The sequence below is a fragment of the Prosopis cineraria genome, unplaced genomic scaffold, assembly GCF_029017545.1.
Source record: "Prosopis cineraria cultivar Desert tree isolate PC_DT_omini unplaced genomic scaffold, ASM2901754v1 PC3, whole genome shotgun sequence".
NCBI lineage: Eukaryota > Viridiplantae > Streptophyta > Magnoliopsida > Fabales > Fabaceae > Prosopis > Prosopis cineraria.
In genome coordinates, this window is record NW_026555334.1 from 43,402,605 (window position 1) to 43,418,832 (window position 16,228).

Genomic DNA, 16,228 nt, shown 5'->3' on the forward strand with positions numbered 1-16,228 from the left:
TTTGGATACTTTTTTTTTAAATTAGTTAGATAGATTGAAATTTTTTTGGATAATTTAATTTAAAAGCTAGTTAAAATTTTTAATGACAAAAATAAACATAAATTTTTTGTATATATTTTTTAACTAATTAATAAGTAAAAAATAATAAACTTAAAATTATAATTACTAAGTAAAAAATCTTAAATTTTTAATTATGAAAAGATAAAATAAATTCATAAATTATATTTAATAAGTAAAAAATCTTAAATATTCAGCTAGGATTTAGTTTTATTTTGAATAATATTTATTTATTTAATAGTAAAAACTTAAAATCCTATTTAAAAAGAAGTTTAAGTAACAAAGGATTTTACAGAAAGTGGATGCGAAAGCTAATGATTTTATCAATAAATTTTAAACTCAAATTAACTGATTAATTAAAATTTTTCAATATTTAAACTTTTTTTAAATAAATTATTAAATTTTTACTATTACATAAATAAATATTATTTGTTATAACTTTAAAATTTTAAGGTATGTTTTACACATATTATAAGTTCAGGATCTATGATGTTTTTTGTGTAATGTCTCAAGGTCTAAAATGCTCATTAATTCATTTATAAATTATAAAATATTCAATTCTAAAAGATAAAATAAATTGACAAATTAAAAAATCTTAAACTTTTAGAAGTTAGAATAAAATGATAATTTACAAAATATTAAATTAGACAATCAGTTTTCTTAATTCAAATTTATACATAAACTTTAAAAAAATTATAATATTGCCAATGAATTAATCTCATCTAATTTAATTGAAAAATAAATTATAATATTTCAATATAAAGCATAAAACTCACGTCTAGTTTCATATACTTATGAAAAGCAAAGTAAAAAAAAAAAAAACCCTTGCGTTAAAAAATGAGCTTCCTATATGACATTGTAAAAAATTAAGTTAGTAAAATTATGTAACTTAAAAAAAAATTTTATATGTTGAAATCTGTGTAATATTACTCCTTCCCTCCAGTTATAATCTCACTGCTGCGTTTCAAAAGTCATCTTTCATAATCTTACGTTAAACGGGCGTTTGCCACCAACACTAGTTATAATTTTTTTTTTTATCCAAACAATATTTGCCGAGCTTTTAGCATTTCAATCCAAGTTTGAACCACCCTAAGTCAGCATGTTATTGAAACATACCTTAATCCGGTCCTGTTTCTTCACCTCCCTTGCTCCTTTCAGCTACAGCCTAACTGGAATATCGTGACGCATCATTGGCTGAATGCCTCTCCATCCACAAGCCATCAAATCCTCCATTGCCCCCCATGGACCTTCCTTGCCCCCCACATTTAGTCGAAACCCTTCCCTAATTTTCCCTTTCACCCGCCCTCACTCCGTTTCGGCCCGCAACGGCGTCCAAATCCCTTTGCTCAAACTCCTCTCTGCCTCAATCGCCTCTGTTGCCTACGCTGCGGAAAATGATTGGAAGCTGAGGAGCTCCGGAATCAAAGATATCGATGTTGCTACTCTTGGGAACCTTTGTGTTGACATTGTGCTCAATGTCCCTCAGTTGCCGCCTCCCTCAATCGAGGAACGCAAGGCATTTATGAAACAGTTATCGGCTTCCGCACCAGACAAGGTAGCTTCTCCTGCTTGTACCTTCTCTGAAATTAATCTTTAATTTTTTTTAGTACTGCAATTTTGTGCCTGGTTTTAGTCTCTTTGAGCGACCAGTTTGGCGATCAACTCTATCTTATCCAGTTACCGTTGTTACATTAAAATTATTTAAAAAAAAAAATCTGAACCTTTCATCTTTTAGGTGGCTTTTTTGTTCTCCTATTCCTGTTTTTATTTCTTCTTAGCTAAGCTTGTCTAGCCTGTGTGGGTTACGCTCTTTCTGTAGAAACTATGATAGTTTTAATATCCATCTTCGCTTAAACTATATGGTTTGCTTCATTTGTTTTATATAAATTAGTCGGCGGGGACTTGAAAATTTAGCTGGTTTTTGAAGTTACCATTGTGCGAGGATAAAAATTTCAATTCAACTTCTTGATGATCCACTTCCCGCTCTCTGCCTCTTCTTCTTTCTAACTTGATCAAAACCAGTATTCCTGCGAATGTAATAGAGATGTTGTTAAAGGCAAGTTTGATCACTCTTCTGGTTTTGGTGGATTTTCTTGTGGTTAATTGACATATATCAAACAACAAACAACAAGCATCAAGAAAAAAAGCATCATTTTAAAAATGAAGCAACTAGAGGAGTAAAAAACGAAAAAAATTATCCAGGAGAAACTGTGATGCGTCTGTTTGGTTATGACCATTCTCTGTTGAATAAAAGAGTTGCAAAATCACTGAATATTGCGTTTCTTCTTAACTACTGTTTACGTCTGTTGTTCTTTAGACTAATCTTAGATTACGCATAACACAAACAACAGGATAATTAGATTTGTGAGGCCTACGAGTTTGGAACATGTCGTTCAAATCAACTACTTTAGGCCTACGAGCATGTAATTGCTGAATTTTAAAAGTTTCGTATACATTCAGTCCGATTCCATTGTGGAACAAATCTTTACCTGCTTTTTTTTTTTTACATAAAAAACAATGTCTTTTGCTTTTTATGTACTGCTTAATGCAAACGAATAATGCAGTCTCTCATTGTTTTTTATATCTTTTATTTCACCTTTGATTCTATTGTTTTCCATCAAGAAATATTGGGAAGCTGGCGGAAACTGCAATATGGCTATAGCAGCATCAAGACTGGGACTAAACTGCATTTCGATTGGTCATCTGGGTAATGAGGTATACGGGAAGTTTCTGCTTGGTGTGCTTAATGATGAGGGCATTAGGATGGTAGAAATGAGTGATAATGCTGATGTTGCCAACAACTCTAGTGCCTCATATGAAACACTTTTGTGCTGGGTTCTTGTTGATCCTTTACAAAGACATGGTTTTTGTAGGTAAAATTTTACATCGAAGTTGCATGTCACTATAATAGCAGTTGTTATTTTGTTCTCATATTTCATTCACAAATACCTGAACAAGCATGTTTTCTCTGCTAGTCGAGCTGATTTTAGCAAGGAGCCTGCATTTCACTGGATGGACAAACTGTCCACAGAAGTAAAAGTGGCTATTAAAAAGTCAAAGGTCTTATTTTGTAATGGATATGGCTTCGACGAGCTCTCTCCTTGTTTACTACTCTCAGCAGTGGAATATGCTGTTGAAGCTGGCACAGCAGTCTTCTTTGATCCTGGGCCACGTGGAAAGAGTCTTTCAACTGGGACACCAGAAGAACAAAGAGCCCTTTACCAGTTTCTGAGGATGAGTGATGTCCTTCTCCTAACTTGTGATGAGGTTTCATTCTAGCTCCCCTTAGATTGCTTTTATCTAAGCTCATTTCTAGTTTCTTATCAATGTATGTTCTGTTCTGCATTTCCTATTATGTGTTGTATAATTCTTTCATTAGCTTATAAATTTTGCAATTGCTCCATATATTCCCTTATAAGCTACATATTTTCGTTTGCAAAATGAAAGTCACTACATGTCTATGTTTCAGTTTTTGGTTTTAATGCTGAGGCCTCATGTTTATATTGTGCTTTGATAAGGACCTTGTTAACTCTATGTAATGATTCAACCATTCCTCTTAAGAACGGGTCTGTTTTGTTTGTTTGTCAAAATTAGTTCTGTAGCCTTACTTGATTATGAATTCTATTCTTTGGTGCCGCATAGATGAAACTCTGTGCATTCCCGAATGCATGTCCAATAGTGCAAGTTCATATGGCAATTTCTCGTGTTTATGGCTAACAACTTGATGGGACCCTGTTAAATAATAGATCAGAAAACAGCAAACAAGCAACAACAAAGCACAAAATAAGGGAAATCCTTGATAAGGTATTGAATCAAGTTACAAGAAGGACTCCTTGATTCATTATAAAACCCTCTTCCCTTATTACAATGAAAAATCACAGCAACTAAGATAAACTTAGTCCCTCTACTACAGAACAACTGCTGGCTTTTGAGAGGCCAGTCCTCTCCTCCCAACTCTCAAATACCAAAACGACACACACCTTACTTGGGGACCTCAAGCATAACTATAAACCCAAAAGACAACCCTCACGGACTCCAAAAAGAACCCTCTCCTAAGCCTGGTCAAAAGCAGCTCTAAAGTAGTCTTAGCTGTTATTTTCTTGCTCCTTAATAGTTGGAGCAGTCAGGTCAACGTTCTGACCATCTGAAGGCATCTTTCCTTTTTCATGCTTCTTAGTTTTCCTTTTGTAGGTCTGGACAGCAATAGCAATCCTATCATTACCCTCCCCTAAAAGTTTCACCTTGTCCTCAAGGTGAAAATCAAGAAATTGCATAGAGATGGTCTCAGCATCCTCCCAACTACTCTTGAAATCCTGCATATCTTGCCACTTCATGAGTACTTCACGCTGTCCATTCAAGAGTTTCCTGACTTTAAGAATTTCCTGAGGCTGTACTTGTAATTCTAAGTCTGCTGACAGTGCTGTAGGTAGAGTGGGAGTGACCGCTGCAGCATGTACAGCCTTCTTAAGGTTGGAAATGTGAAAAACTGGATGAATACGTGCTGTAGGGGTAGTTCCAGCTGGTATGCCACTGTTCCCACCCTCTCTAAGACCTTAAAGAGCCCATAAAAGTGAGGACTAAGCTTCTCATTAATTCGTTTGGGCAAAGATCTCAGTCTATAGGGTCTGATTTTGATGTAAACTTGATCCCCGACTTCAAATTGAACATCCCTTCTATGTTTGTTAGCTTGTTCCTTCATCTTGCATTGTGCCCGCAGCAAATTTTCCCTCAAAGTAGCAATGACCAGATTTATGGCTTGGACTTGTTCATTGACAGCTTCAAGAGTAGAAGGCTCCTCATTCAATTTAGGGAAGGTAGGAGGGTCTCTTCCATAAACAGCCTTGAAGGGAGTCATGTTGGCAGCACTTTGATATGAAGTGTTGTACCAATATTCAGCCCAAGATAACCACTTAACCCATTGATTCAGTTTTTCACTGATAAAATAGCATAAATATGTCTCTAGTCCTCGGTTTAGCACCTCGGTTTGGCCATCGGATTCTGGATGATAAGTGGAGCTAAGGCATAATTGGGTGCCTGCTTGTTTAAACAACTCCTTCCAAAATTGGTTGATAAACACCCTATCTCGATCAGAAACAATTGTTTTTGGAAAACCATGTAGCTTAACAATCTTGGAGGCAAAAATTTCAGCGACATTCTTAGCGGTGAATGGGTGAGCCAGGGGCAAAAAATGGGCATATTTAGTGAGTCTATCAACAAGAAGAATGGTGTCATACCTCTGGGATTTAGGAAGCCCGGTAATAAAATCCATGTTTATATCCTCCCATATGCTTTGTGGAATAGTGAGAGGTTGCAAGAGTCCTGCTGGAGATAAAGCTTGGTATTTATTTTTTTTGACAAACATCACATTGTGCTACACAAAGCTGGATATCTTTCTTCATGCCTTCCTAATATGCTATATTAGCCAATCTCTTGTAAGTGCGAAGGTAACCAGAATGTCCCCAAACCGGTGAGTCATGGAATTCCCTCATTAATAAGGAAATTTGGCTGGAGTTTTTTGGTAGAACTATTCTGCCCTTGTAAAGTAACTACCCTTTTTCCCATGCTGTACCCTTCTACACTATGTGGCTTGGCAATGAGCTGCTGCAAAATTTGACGTAGCTTGGGATCCGATTGAACCTCCTTCTCCTATTCTTCAATGTCATCGTGCTGCCATAAGGAGAAACCGAACAGCTCCATAGGTTCTTCTTGCCTAGAAAGAGCATCCGCATCCCTATTCTCCTTACCGGGCTTATAGACAATCTCAAATTTAAAATTAAAACCCATGAGTTTTGAAACCCACTTTTGCTGATTTTCTTCAACTATTCTTTGCTCTAGGAGGTACTTCAAAGCCTTTTGATTGGGGTGGATAGTGAATTTCTGCCCCCATAAATAATTTTGCAATTTCTTGACTGCCATGACCATAGCCATTAGCTCCCTCTCATAGATAGAGCATTGTTTAGCCCTATTAGAGAGTTTTTGGCTAATGTATGCTACGGGTTGCCCTTTTTGCATCAGTATAGTGCCTAACACTAGATCCAGAGGCATCCATTTCAAGTTCAAAAGGAGTAGAAAAGTCCGGCATGGCGAGCACCGGAAGAGTGGTCATTGCTGTTTTGGGCTGTTCAAAAGCTTGTTCAGCTTCTTGAGTCCACTTGAAGGCATCTTTTTTTAGTAAATCCGTGAGTAGACTTGCTATCTTGCCATAGTTCTTGACAAACCGTCAATAATATCTGGTTAGCCTTAGGAACCCTTGCAAGGATTTCACATTCTTGGGCTTAGGTCATTTCAACATGCTGTCAACTTTTTCTGGGTCAGCTCGGACTCCTTCCTTCGAAATGATATGGCCAAGGTACTCAATCCTTGGTTTGCATTTCTTCAAATTAATCACCAATTGATTTTCTTTCAAGCATGTTAGTACCACATTTAAATGCTTCAAATGGGAATCTAAATCAGTACTGTAAATGAGGATATCATCAAAAAATACCAGCATAAACTTACGTAAATACTCTCTAAATACCTCATTCATCAAGGATTGAAAAGTCAAGGGGGCATTAGTCAAGCCAAAAGGCATCACCTTAAATTCATAATGACCTTCATGAGTTCGGAAGGCGGTTTTGTGCTCATTGCCAGCTCTGATTCGTATTTGGTGGTATCCGGATTTCAAGTCCCGCTTTGAAAACACAGTAGCCCCCTTTAGTTCACCTAATAATTCATCGATGGCAGGAATTGGAAATTTATCGGGCATCGTAATCTTATTCAAGGCTCTATAATCCACACAAAACCTCCAACTTCCATCCTTCCTTTTCACCAGCAAAACAGGACTGGAATAAGGGCCGTTGCTAGCTTGTATAATTCCCATCTTCAACATGTCTTTCACCATATTTTTTATCTCATTTTTTTGTAAATGGGGATACTTGTATGGCCTTACATTTGGTGGTTACTCGTTGGGTTTGACGATTATAGCATGATCCTTAGCTTGCGGGGGTGGTAATCCTTCCAAAGCTTGACACACTGATGGGAATTGTTGTAACAGCTCTTCTATTTCTGGAGTCAGACTCATGGTCTCTCCATTCTCCCCTATCAATCCTTTATATTCAATTAAATACCCCTCCCCTTTCTTCCTCATGGAGCGCATCAGAGACTTAAGGGTAGCCTGATTTTTTGACAAGGTGGGATCGCCTTGTAGACAAACTCGGTTGCTTTTCTTGCCAAATTTCATAGTCAATAGACTCCAATTCATTTTTACATCACCCAGTGATTTAAGCCATTCCATACCCAGGACAGCGTCAATGCCATTCAGAGGAAAGGGATAGAATGTTTGAATTATGTCAATACCCTGTACCTTCAAATAGAGGTCCTTACAATGTTGCTTTCGTTTGAGAGTGTACCCATCACCTACTACACTTGTGTATTTAGATATCTCATCTGTTGGGAAATCCTTCTTGCTGCGCAGCTCCTTCGAGACAAAATTGTGGGTGGCTCAACTATCTATGAGAATGACAATCTCTTCCTCCCTGATTTGGCCCCTTACCTTCATGGTGTGGTTGTCACCAAATCCAGCTAGAAAGTTTAGAGAGTTCCATATGTGTAGCTTCTTCCTCTTCCCTGTTGCATTCCCTTTCTGATTCTTGCTCCATCTCGGCCTCCTCTGTATCCTTCTCGGAATTCATCTCTAGCAGCATTACTTGGTAGTGCTTGTTTCTGCATTGATGATTTGGGCCAAATTTGTCTCTACATTTAAAACTGTAGCAAATAGACCGAAAAACTCTTCTTCTTGAATCCCAGAGTATGTACACTGATTTATACATGTGAGAAGATGATCAAATCTCCAAGAAATCAGGAGATGGAATCAGGAGAGGATATTCGGGAATAGGATATCTACAAAATCCCTATTTTTACTCCTCACAGTATCCCCTTTATTAATAAATAATATTTACATTAAATATAGGTCAACCACACTCCCCCTCAAGTTGGATCATAGATGCTAATCATGTCCAATTTGCTTATACAACTATCAAATGCTGGCTTGTGTAATCCTTTGGTGAGTACATCAGCAGCTTGAAGCTTTGTTGGTATGTAGACAAGGCACACAATTCCTTCTTCAACCTTTTCCCTTATAAAATGTCTATCAATCTCCACATGTTTGGATCTTTCGTGTTGAACTGGATTTAGCGCCATACTTATGGCAGCTTTGTTGTCACAGTACAACTTCAGTGGAAGATCAGTCTTGACGTATATCTCATCTAGTACTCGCCTTACCCATAGTACCTCTGATATACCTTGGGCCAACGCCCTTAGTTCTGATTCTGCACTACTCCTTGAGACCACTCTTTGCTTTTGACTCTTCCATGAAACTAGGTTTCCCCATACACATGAGCAGTAGCCTGACGTTGATCTCTTATCCTTGTATGTTCCTCCCCAATCTGCATCTGTGTAGATCTCTATTGATCGTAGACTTTGCTTCTTGAACAATAATCCTTTACCTGGTGTCCCCTTCAAGTACCTTAGGATTCTGTATACAGCTTCCATATGCCTTTCTCTAGGGTCACACATATACTGGCTTGCCACACTTACTGCAAAAGTTATGTCTGGTCGAGTATGAGAGAGATAAATCAGTTTCCCAACTAGCTTCTGGTATCTTTCTTTTTCCACAGGCTCATTCTTCTCTCCTTCTTCTTCACAATTATTTTCCTCAGGTTCAACTTCATCTTCTTGATTTTCCATATCTTTTATTAATTTCTTCCCCTTCTTCTTCACAACAATAGGGGTCTCTACAGGTTTACATCCCAACATTCCTGTTTCAGTAAGCAAGTCGAGAACATATTTTCTTTGAGTCATATAAATCCCTTTTTGTGATCTTGCAACCTCCATGCCCAGAAAGTATTTCAAGTTACCAAGATCCTTCACTTCAAATTCCTTTCCAAGAGCCTTCTTTACTCTATCTACCTCTTCCTCATAGTCACCTGTGACAATTATATCATCAACATATACAATGAGAATACACCTCTTACCACCTTCCATTTTTACAAACATTGTGTGATCAGACAATCCCTGCTTATATCCTTCATTCTTCAAGACTTCCGAGAATCTGTCAAACCAAGCCCGCGGTGATTGTTTTAGGCCATACAAGGATTTCTTAAGCTTACACACTTGATTGTTCTTTCCCGCCTCAAAACCTGGAGGTAGTGTCATGAAGACTTCTTCCTTAAGGTCACCATTTAGGAAGGCGTTTTTAATATCTAGCTGCTGGAGAGGCCAATCCAGATTTACAGCCACAGAGATTAGGATTCTGATAGTATTAAGCTTGGCTACAGGGGCAAAAGTTTCTTTGTAGTCCAAGCCATATGTTTGGGTGAACCCTTTTGCCACTAACCGTGCCTTTAATCTGTCCAACTTACCAGCAGCATCATATTTTGGGGTGAACACCCACTTGCAGCCCACAACCCTCTTCCCTTTTGGTAGCTCTACAACTTCCCATGTGCCATTTTTTGTTAAAGCATTCATCTCCTCTATCACAGCATTCTTCCAATCTGGTATGCTAAGGGCCTCATATACATCATTGGGAATCTTCACTTTATCAAGGTTAGTTACAAAAGTGCGGAATTGTGAGGATAGAGTCTGATAGCTCACAAACCTTTGGATGGGGTGCTGTGTACAAGTTCTGGGTTGTTTTCTGAGGGCTATCGGTAAGTCTGTCTCCGCTTTCCCAGCTTCAGGAGCCTCTTGTGGTTCGAATTCTGGTTGTGCTTCAGGTATAACAGTCTCCCTTTCTCGCCATTTCTTCCTAGAGTAGACTATGGGTGTCTTTTCCAGTGCATTTCCAGCAATTTCAGTGCAATCTGAAAGACTTTTTACTTCAGTTTCTGGCCTAGGAGATTGGACCCTGAATTCGGTGGACTGTGGGTTTAAGAGTTCAGACTCTATTTGAGAGTTTGTTGGTGCAAGAATGAAGGGATCAGAATCATGAATGGTGGTGATTTCTTTACCCCTTTGCCTCTCACTTTCACTTTCCAAAAACTGAAAGTCACTCCCCCTCTCCCCCTGACTTGAAGTGTTTGGGTAAAAGGACTCATGCTCAACAAAGCTAACGTCTCGGCTTATGTAAAGTTTCTTGGTATGAGGATCAAAGCATTTATACCCTTTTTGTGTAGAGGAATAACCAAGAAAGATACATTTGATGGCTTTAGGGTCCAGCTTTTGGGAGTGATGGGAGTGAACATAAGTGGAACAACCAAAAATTTTAAGTGGTAGGTTGGTGTCAAGATGAGTAATGGAGTGAGATTCTTTTAATTTCTCAAGAGGTGTGGTAAATGAGAGGACACGACTTGGCATGCGGTTGATTAAATATGTAGCGGTAAGAATTGCATCTCCCCAGAAATATTTGGGAACGTTATAAGTGAAGAGCAAGGCACGTGCAACTTCTAAGAGGTGTTTGTTTTTCCGTTCCGCAATACCATTTTGTTGGGGAGTGTTAGGACAGGTACTTTTATGGACAATTCCATGTTCTGTGAGGAACATATCCATGGTTTTATTAAAGTATTCAGTGCCATTGTCAGTATGGAGGACTTGGATTGTGGTGTCAAACTGGTTTTTTACCATTGTATAAAATTGAGAAAAGACAGAGGGCACAGCAGATTTATCTTGTAATAGGTAGACCCAACACATTCTAGTATGGTCATCAATAAATGTAATGAACCATTTAGTATTTGTACGATTAGCAATACGAGTAGGACCCCATAAGTCACTATGAATAATGGAAAAAGGACGGGTAGATTTATATTCAACAGGTTTGAACACAGATCTGTGATGTTTAGCAAGTTCACACTCAGCACAGTGAAATGAAGAAATTTTATTAACTTGAAATTCAGGAAACAAACGACATAAGTATTGAAAATTTGGATGACCCATTCTCCTATGCCATAACATAAGATCATTAAAGTCTTTATTTGCAATGTGACACTGGATTCGAGACCAAAGACTACTCACGGTTGATTCATCGAGATAGTAGAGACCGTTATGCTCCTTAACACTGCCAATCATCTTCCCCGATAAGAGGTCCTGAAAAATACAATGAGTAGAACAGAAATGAGCCCAGCAATTTGCCTCTTTAGTCAACTTACTTATAGACAATAAGTTACAAGCCAAGTAAGGTACATGTAAAACATGATTCAGTCTCATGACTTTAGAAATAACCACACTTCCTGTTCCTGCTATTGACGAGGAAGATCCATTAGCTGTACTTACTGTTTCATTCCCAGCGCTAGGAATATAGGTATTGAATAGTTTAACATTTGAGGTCATATGATCAGTTGCCCGTATCAACAATCCATTTGGGGTTACTATTAGAAGTAAGTAAGGCACATTTACCTTTGTGAGCCACAGATGCAGTAGGATTCAGTTTCTGGTTTTTCTCATTCTTCTGCAACACACTAAGCATCTCAAGTAGCTTACCTAGTTGCTCCTTATCAATTTCAGGTATTGAGTCTGGTTTATCTGGCGGTACATCATGAGAAGTTTGATAACTTCGTTGCTTGCCCTTTTTCGGCTTCCAATCGGCTGGCTTTCCATGTATATCCCAACAAGTGTCACGGGTATGCCCAATCTTCTTGCAATGTTCACAAGTGACCTTCCCTTTTTGGTTCTTATGATTTGAATCACTGCCCTTGCTCACAAGTGCAGCAGTGTCCAAGGAAGAAGTTGGTGCAGAAATTCGAGCCATTGAGTTTCATGGTAACCACGAGCACCGATGATCTGTCATGACCAGTGATCGACCCGAGGGGACTACCGGCCTTATCTGGATCGATTTGCGAGGACCCATCACTCTTCGACATTGGAGAAGTGTGAATCGGGTGCAACTCTTGTGTCTCGTCTTCGGTGCTTTCTGTCTCAGAGTTTTCGGCGTCGATATCTGCTAGTAGCTCTGATACCATGTAGCAAATAGACCGAAAAACTCTTCTTCTTGAATCCCAGAGTATGTACACTGATTTATACATGTGAGAAGATGATCAAATCTCTAAGAAATCAGGAGATGGAATCAGGAGAGGATATTCGGGAATAGGATATCTACAAAATCCCTATTTTTACTCCTCACAGTATCCCCTTTATTAATAAATAATATTTACATTAAATATAGGTCAACCACAAAAACAAAGTCCCAGCTCCCTTCTGCGATTAATCTCAGCGTCTGAGAGCCTTTGAGAAAAGCCTCCATGTCAGAAAGTGGATGAACTCGTCGAACTGCCCTGGAACTTTGACTCCCTTGTTTTCGTTTCTACTTTCTTGGCTGCATTCGTGGTCGCATACGCAAAGCCCGCAAGGACTGTGGCTTTGCTCAACTCTGATATGTGCATTACACATGAGAAATAAGGCTGGGCTCGATTTGTTTTAGGCCTAGATTGATAACATTGGAACCCATTTTTGTGTGGGCCTTTGCGTTCCTCCAGTATCCGGTTTCTTTCTTCCACACACAGAGCAGATGTGATGACTTCATGCAGAGATAGGGCACTCGTGAGTTTTAGTTTTGCTTTGATCTCGGCTCTCAACCCATTTCGGAAAGCGCTGATGAGACATTCCTCAGAAGCTTCTCTTAATGGTGCGGATAAGCGTTCAAACTCCTCTACATATTCCAGCATCGTGAGTTCCTGCCTTGTTGAAAAGAGCATCTCATATTTCCCCCCATGTTGAGTAGAATGAAACCCACATAGCAACTTGCTCTTAAATTCGGTCCAGCTTCGTAGTGGGGTTAATCCATTGGTACCAATTAAGTGCTTTCCCTTCAAGACATACTACTGCAACTTCTATCTTTTTTTGCTTTGCTATTGTGTTGATGAGGAATAGCATTCTACTTGGAAAAGCCAACACAATGGGTCTTCTTCTGCAAAAACAGGTAACTCTAGTCTTATGTACTTTCCACCATCCCTCTCACCATGTGGGTTACTTCCAGACGTGTCCCCATGATCACTAGGCTCTTGTTCCAGTACATGAGTGTCTGCCATTGTTCTCTGTATCTGTCCCAATGCCTCATTCGTCTTTTCTAACACCTCCTTAATTGTGGTTATATCTCTTGTCAGCACACCAACTGTCTCTTTCAGTTCTTGAACATCCAGATTCGCATATTGCACGCGCTCATTCATTGTCACCGTGGTCTATAAAATCCCCTAAGATCTCACCGCTCTGATACCAAATGATGGGACCCTATTAAATAATAGCCAGAAAACAGCAAACAAGCAACAACAGAGCACAAAATAAGGGAAATCCTGAGGTTTTAGATTAATATGATAAGGTGCTGAATCAGAGTTACAAGAAGGACTCCCTGATTCAGTATAAAACCCTCTTTCCTTGTTACAATGAAAAATCACAGCAACTAAGATAAACTCAGTCTCTCTACTATAGAACAACTGCTGGCTTTCGAGAGGCCAGTCCTCTCCTCCCAACTCTCAAATACCAAAATGACACACACCTTACTTGGGGACCTCAAGCATAACTATAAACCCAAAAGACAACCCTCACAGACTCCAAAAAGAACCATCTCCTAAGCCAGATCAAAAGTAACTCTAAAGCAGCCTTAGCTGTTATTTTCTTGCTCCTTAATAGTTGGAGCAGTCAGGTCAACGTTCTGACCATCTGAAGGCATCTTTCCTTTTTCATGCTTCTTCTTAGTTTTCCTTTTATAGGTCTGGGCAGCAAAAGTAATCCTATCAGAACTCTTTATGTTTACTTATGAGATTACTTGTTTCAAATTTCCAATTCTCTTTTGGATTTGTTAATGAGCTTACAGTTTATAGTACAAACTAGTTGGACATGGGAGCCAAAGGCTGGCTGCTTAACTATGTGTGGGTCTAGGTTGGTTTAGATATAGGATCATCTGTCTTACAGGCAAAGCTCAATTACATAAAGTGCTAATTCAATAATATTCTATTACTGAGAGGCAGAGAACTTTAACATGAGTGGTAGTCATGAATTGACCTCCATCTAATGTCATTTTATTCAAACTAATTTTGAACTGGTGGCACCCTGGTCTGAATCTGTTGGACGTGCCAAAGATTGAAAAAATTATGTACTTTATTTTTAGGCAGTTCACTTGCTACTTTTGCATTTAACTACATCTTTGGTGTTAATTTATGACTTGACAGGCAGAGTCATTAACTGGCATAGGGAATCCAATATTAGCAGGGCAAGAGTTGCTTAAAAGAGGGATCCGCACAAAATGGGTGATTGTGAAAATTGGTCCCAGAGGGTCAATCCTAATATCCAAGTCGAGTGTAGCTTGTGCACCTGCATTTAAGGTATTATCTTTTCATTTTGGGTTTTCTGTTAAGATGCTATTTCCATGAAACTCTTCCATGTTTTGAGATCATGAATGATTGTGTATATTTGCAGCACATCACCACATCCAAAATGTCATGTTTGCTAATGGCTTTCAGGAATAATTCGGCTGACTAATTAATGAAAAATTAAGATCGTAACAAAGATCATAAGATTTAACTTTATGAAGGAAAGATTGTGATCCCCCTTCCCCCCACCAAATAACAACAACAACAACAACAACAACAACAACAATAACTGAATGACCATATATCCAAACTAAATGGTCTTGTGCACCTCAATAATTTTCCATTCCACAGATTTGTTTTCAACTAAAAGATCCTTTTAAATAAATGAAACATCACATGCAAATGCAAACATGCAAAAATCATCCCCAAATTGATTCTGACATGTTCCTACTATAACATAACCTTTTTGTGTTCATTTTGTTTTGTTTGTTTCTTTCAATAAATTTAACTAAATTCATGTCTTATGATCTTTCTTTATTTTTTGCCATTGTCAGTCTTGGTTAATTTATTAATCTCTTCAACTTTCTCGATCTTGGTGCGAACTAATTGGATTTTAAAATGTTATCAGGCCAATGTTATTGACACCGTTGGGTGCGGAGACAGTTTTGTAGCTCCCATTGCTTATGGTTTTATAAATAGGATGCCGATGGTTAATACGTTAGCAATAGCAAATGCTGTAGGGGCTGCTACTGCTATGGGTTGTGGTGCTGGTAGGAATGTAGCTACACTGGAAAAAGTTACGGATATATTGCGATCATCAAACCATAACGTAGACGATGAATTTTGGACTGACCTACTTGGAAATAACGTGGATGCTCAGGAAATAGTATTTCTGTCAAATGATGTAGTAATCGGAAATGGAAACCAGCTCAAACATGTCTCCTTCAATAAGGTTGCCTCTGAATTGTTGCTTAGGTTCAAATTTCCCCAGCTAGAACAGAAAGTGCTGTCATGACAGATTTTGGACAAAATCCACTAAAATTAAAAGTGATTCAATTGCCACCCTGATTATCTGAGGGCCTTTGCTTCTACTTCCTTTTAGTAAAAGCCTTGCGCTGAGTAATTATTGCAGAAGAGTTCATCCTCCGTCTTAATTGCGTTGGAATAGTTGTTGAAAAGGCGTTGCATTGAGGAAAAGTTCATGAAATCCCGCGATTAGCTGCTCGTCAACTATTTTAACTGATTGCTGCAATTGAAATCGGAGCAGTATAATATTATTGCTGTGATATCTAATGCCCTCATGTTTTGGGCCGAAATTCTAATGCCTCTGACAGAATCTAATTTTTCAGCAGTGCAGATGATCCAACTTAGATGTGGATTCTTCCCACCTGTTGCTACTGCATGTAGTATGATCAATGCAGTGAAAAATTATTGGCAGCGCAAAGAAAATTTTTTTCTTTTATTTATGACTTTGAATAGGGATTAGGAATCGTTTGTTCTGCTGGAGAGTGTATTGTCTTTGATTTCATAGTCGTGAGACTTGATCGAGACTGAATTCAATTTTTTCAATAATTCTTTTGTCTAGAATTTTTGTTACATGTTCGTTGGAACGGAAAAAGATTAAATCAGCGACGAAATAATTACAGATGACCTTTTTTTTTAAAAAAGAAAAAAGATTCACATTTTTTTAACGAAAAAAAAGGAACTTCGATGACCAATTGGACTTTTTTCCCCTTTGCCCCGTCAGCTTGTAGGCTCTTCCAACCAGTTTGCGACAAGGTGAGGATATGATTCTTAACCGAACCCAAAAAAAAAAAAATGCATTAAACGGAAAAAATATGCTGCTTTTAAAGTTACACGAGAAAATCCAACAACTTTTCAAATGAAGAAAACAGACC

General features: G+C 38.3%; 1 protein-coding gene across 1 annotated transcript; it reads left to right on the forward strand.

Moving 5' to 3' along the window:
* Positions 1-1,192: 1,192 nt before the first annotated feature.
* Positions 1,193-15,917, forward strand: LOC129305978 (uncharacterized). Its single transcript, XM_054946231.1, has 5 exons — positions 1,193-1,612; positions 2,680-2,930; positions 3,033-3,324; positions 14,190-14,342; positions 14,959-15,917. Exons 1-5 carry the CDS (start codon positions 1,256-1,258, stop codon positions 15,343-15,345), a joined length of 1,440 nt encoding a protein of 479 aa, XP_054802206.1. The 5' UTR covers positions 1,193-1,255; the 3' UTR covers positions 15,346-15,917.
* The last annotated feature ends 311 nt before the right edge of the window (positions 15,918-16,228 follow it).

Coding starts and splice junctions, on each gene's coding strand:
- LOC129305978 (XM_054946231.1), top strand. CDS start 1,256: ATGCCTCTCCATCCACAAGCCATCAAATCCTCCATTGCCCCCCATGGA. Junction 3,325..14,189: donor TTCTCCTAACTTGTGATGAG/GTTTCATTCTAG, acceptor ATGACTTGACAG/GCAGAGTCATTAACTGGCAT. Junction 14,343..14,958: donor CTTGTGCACCTGCATTTAAG/GTATTATCTTTT, acceptor AAATGTTATCAG/GCCAATGTTATTGACACCGT.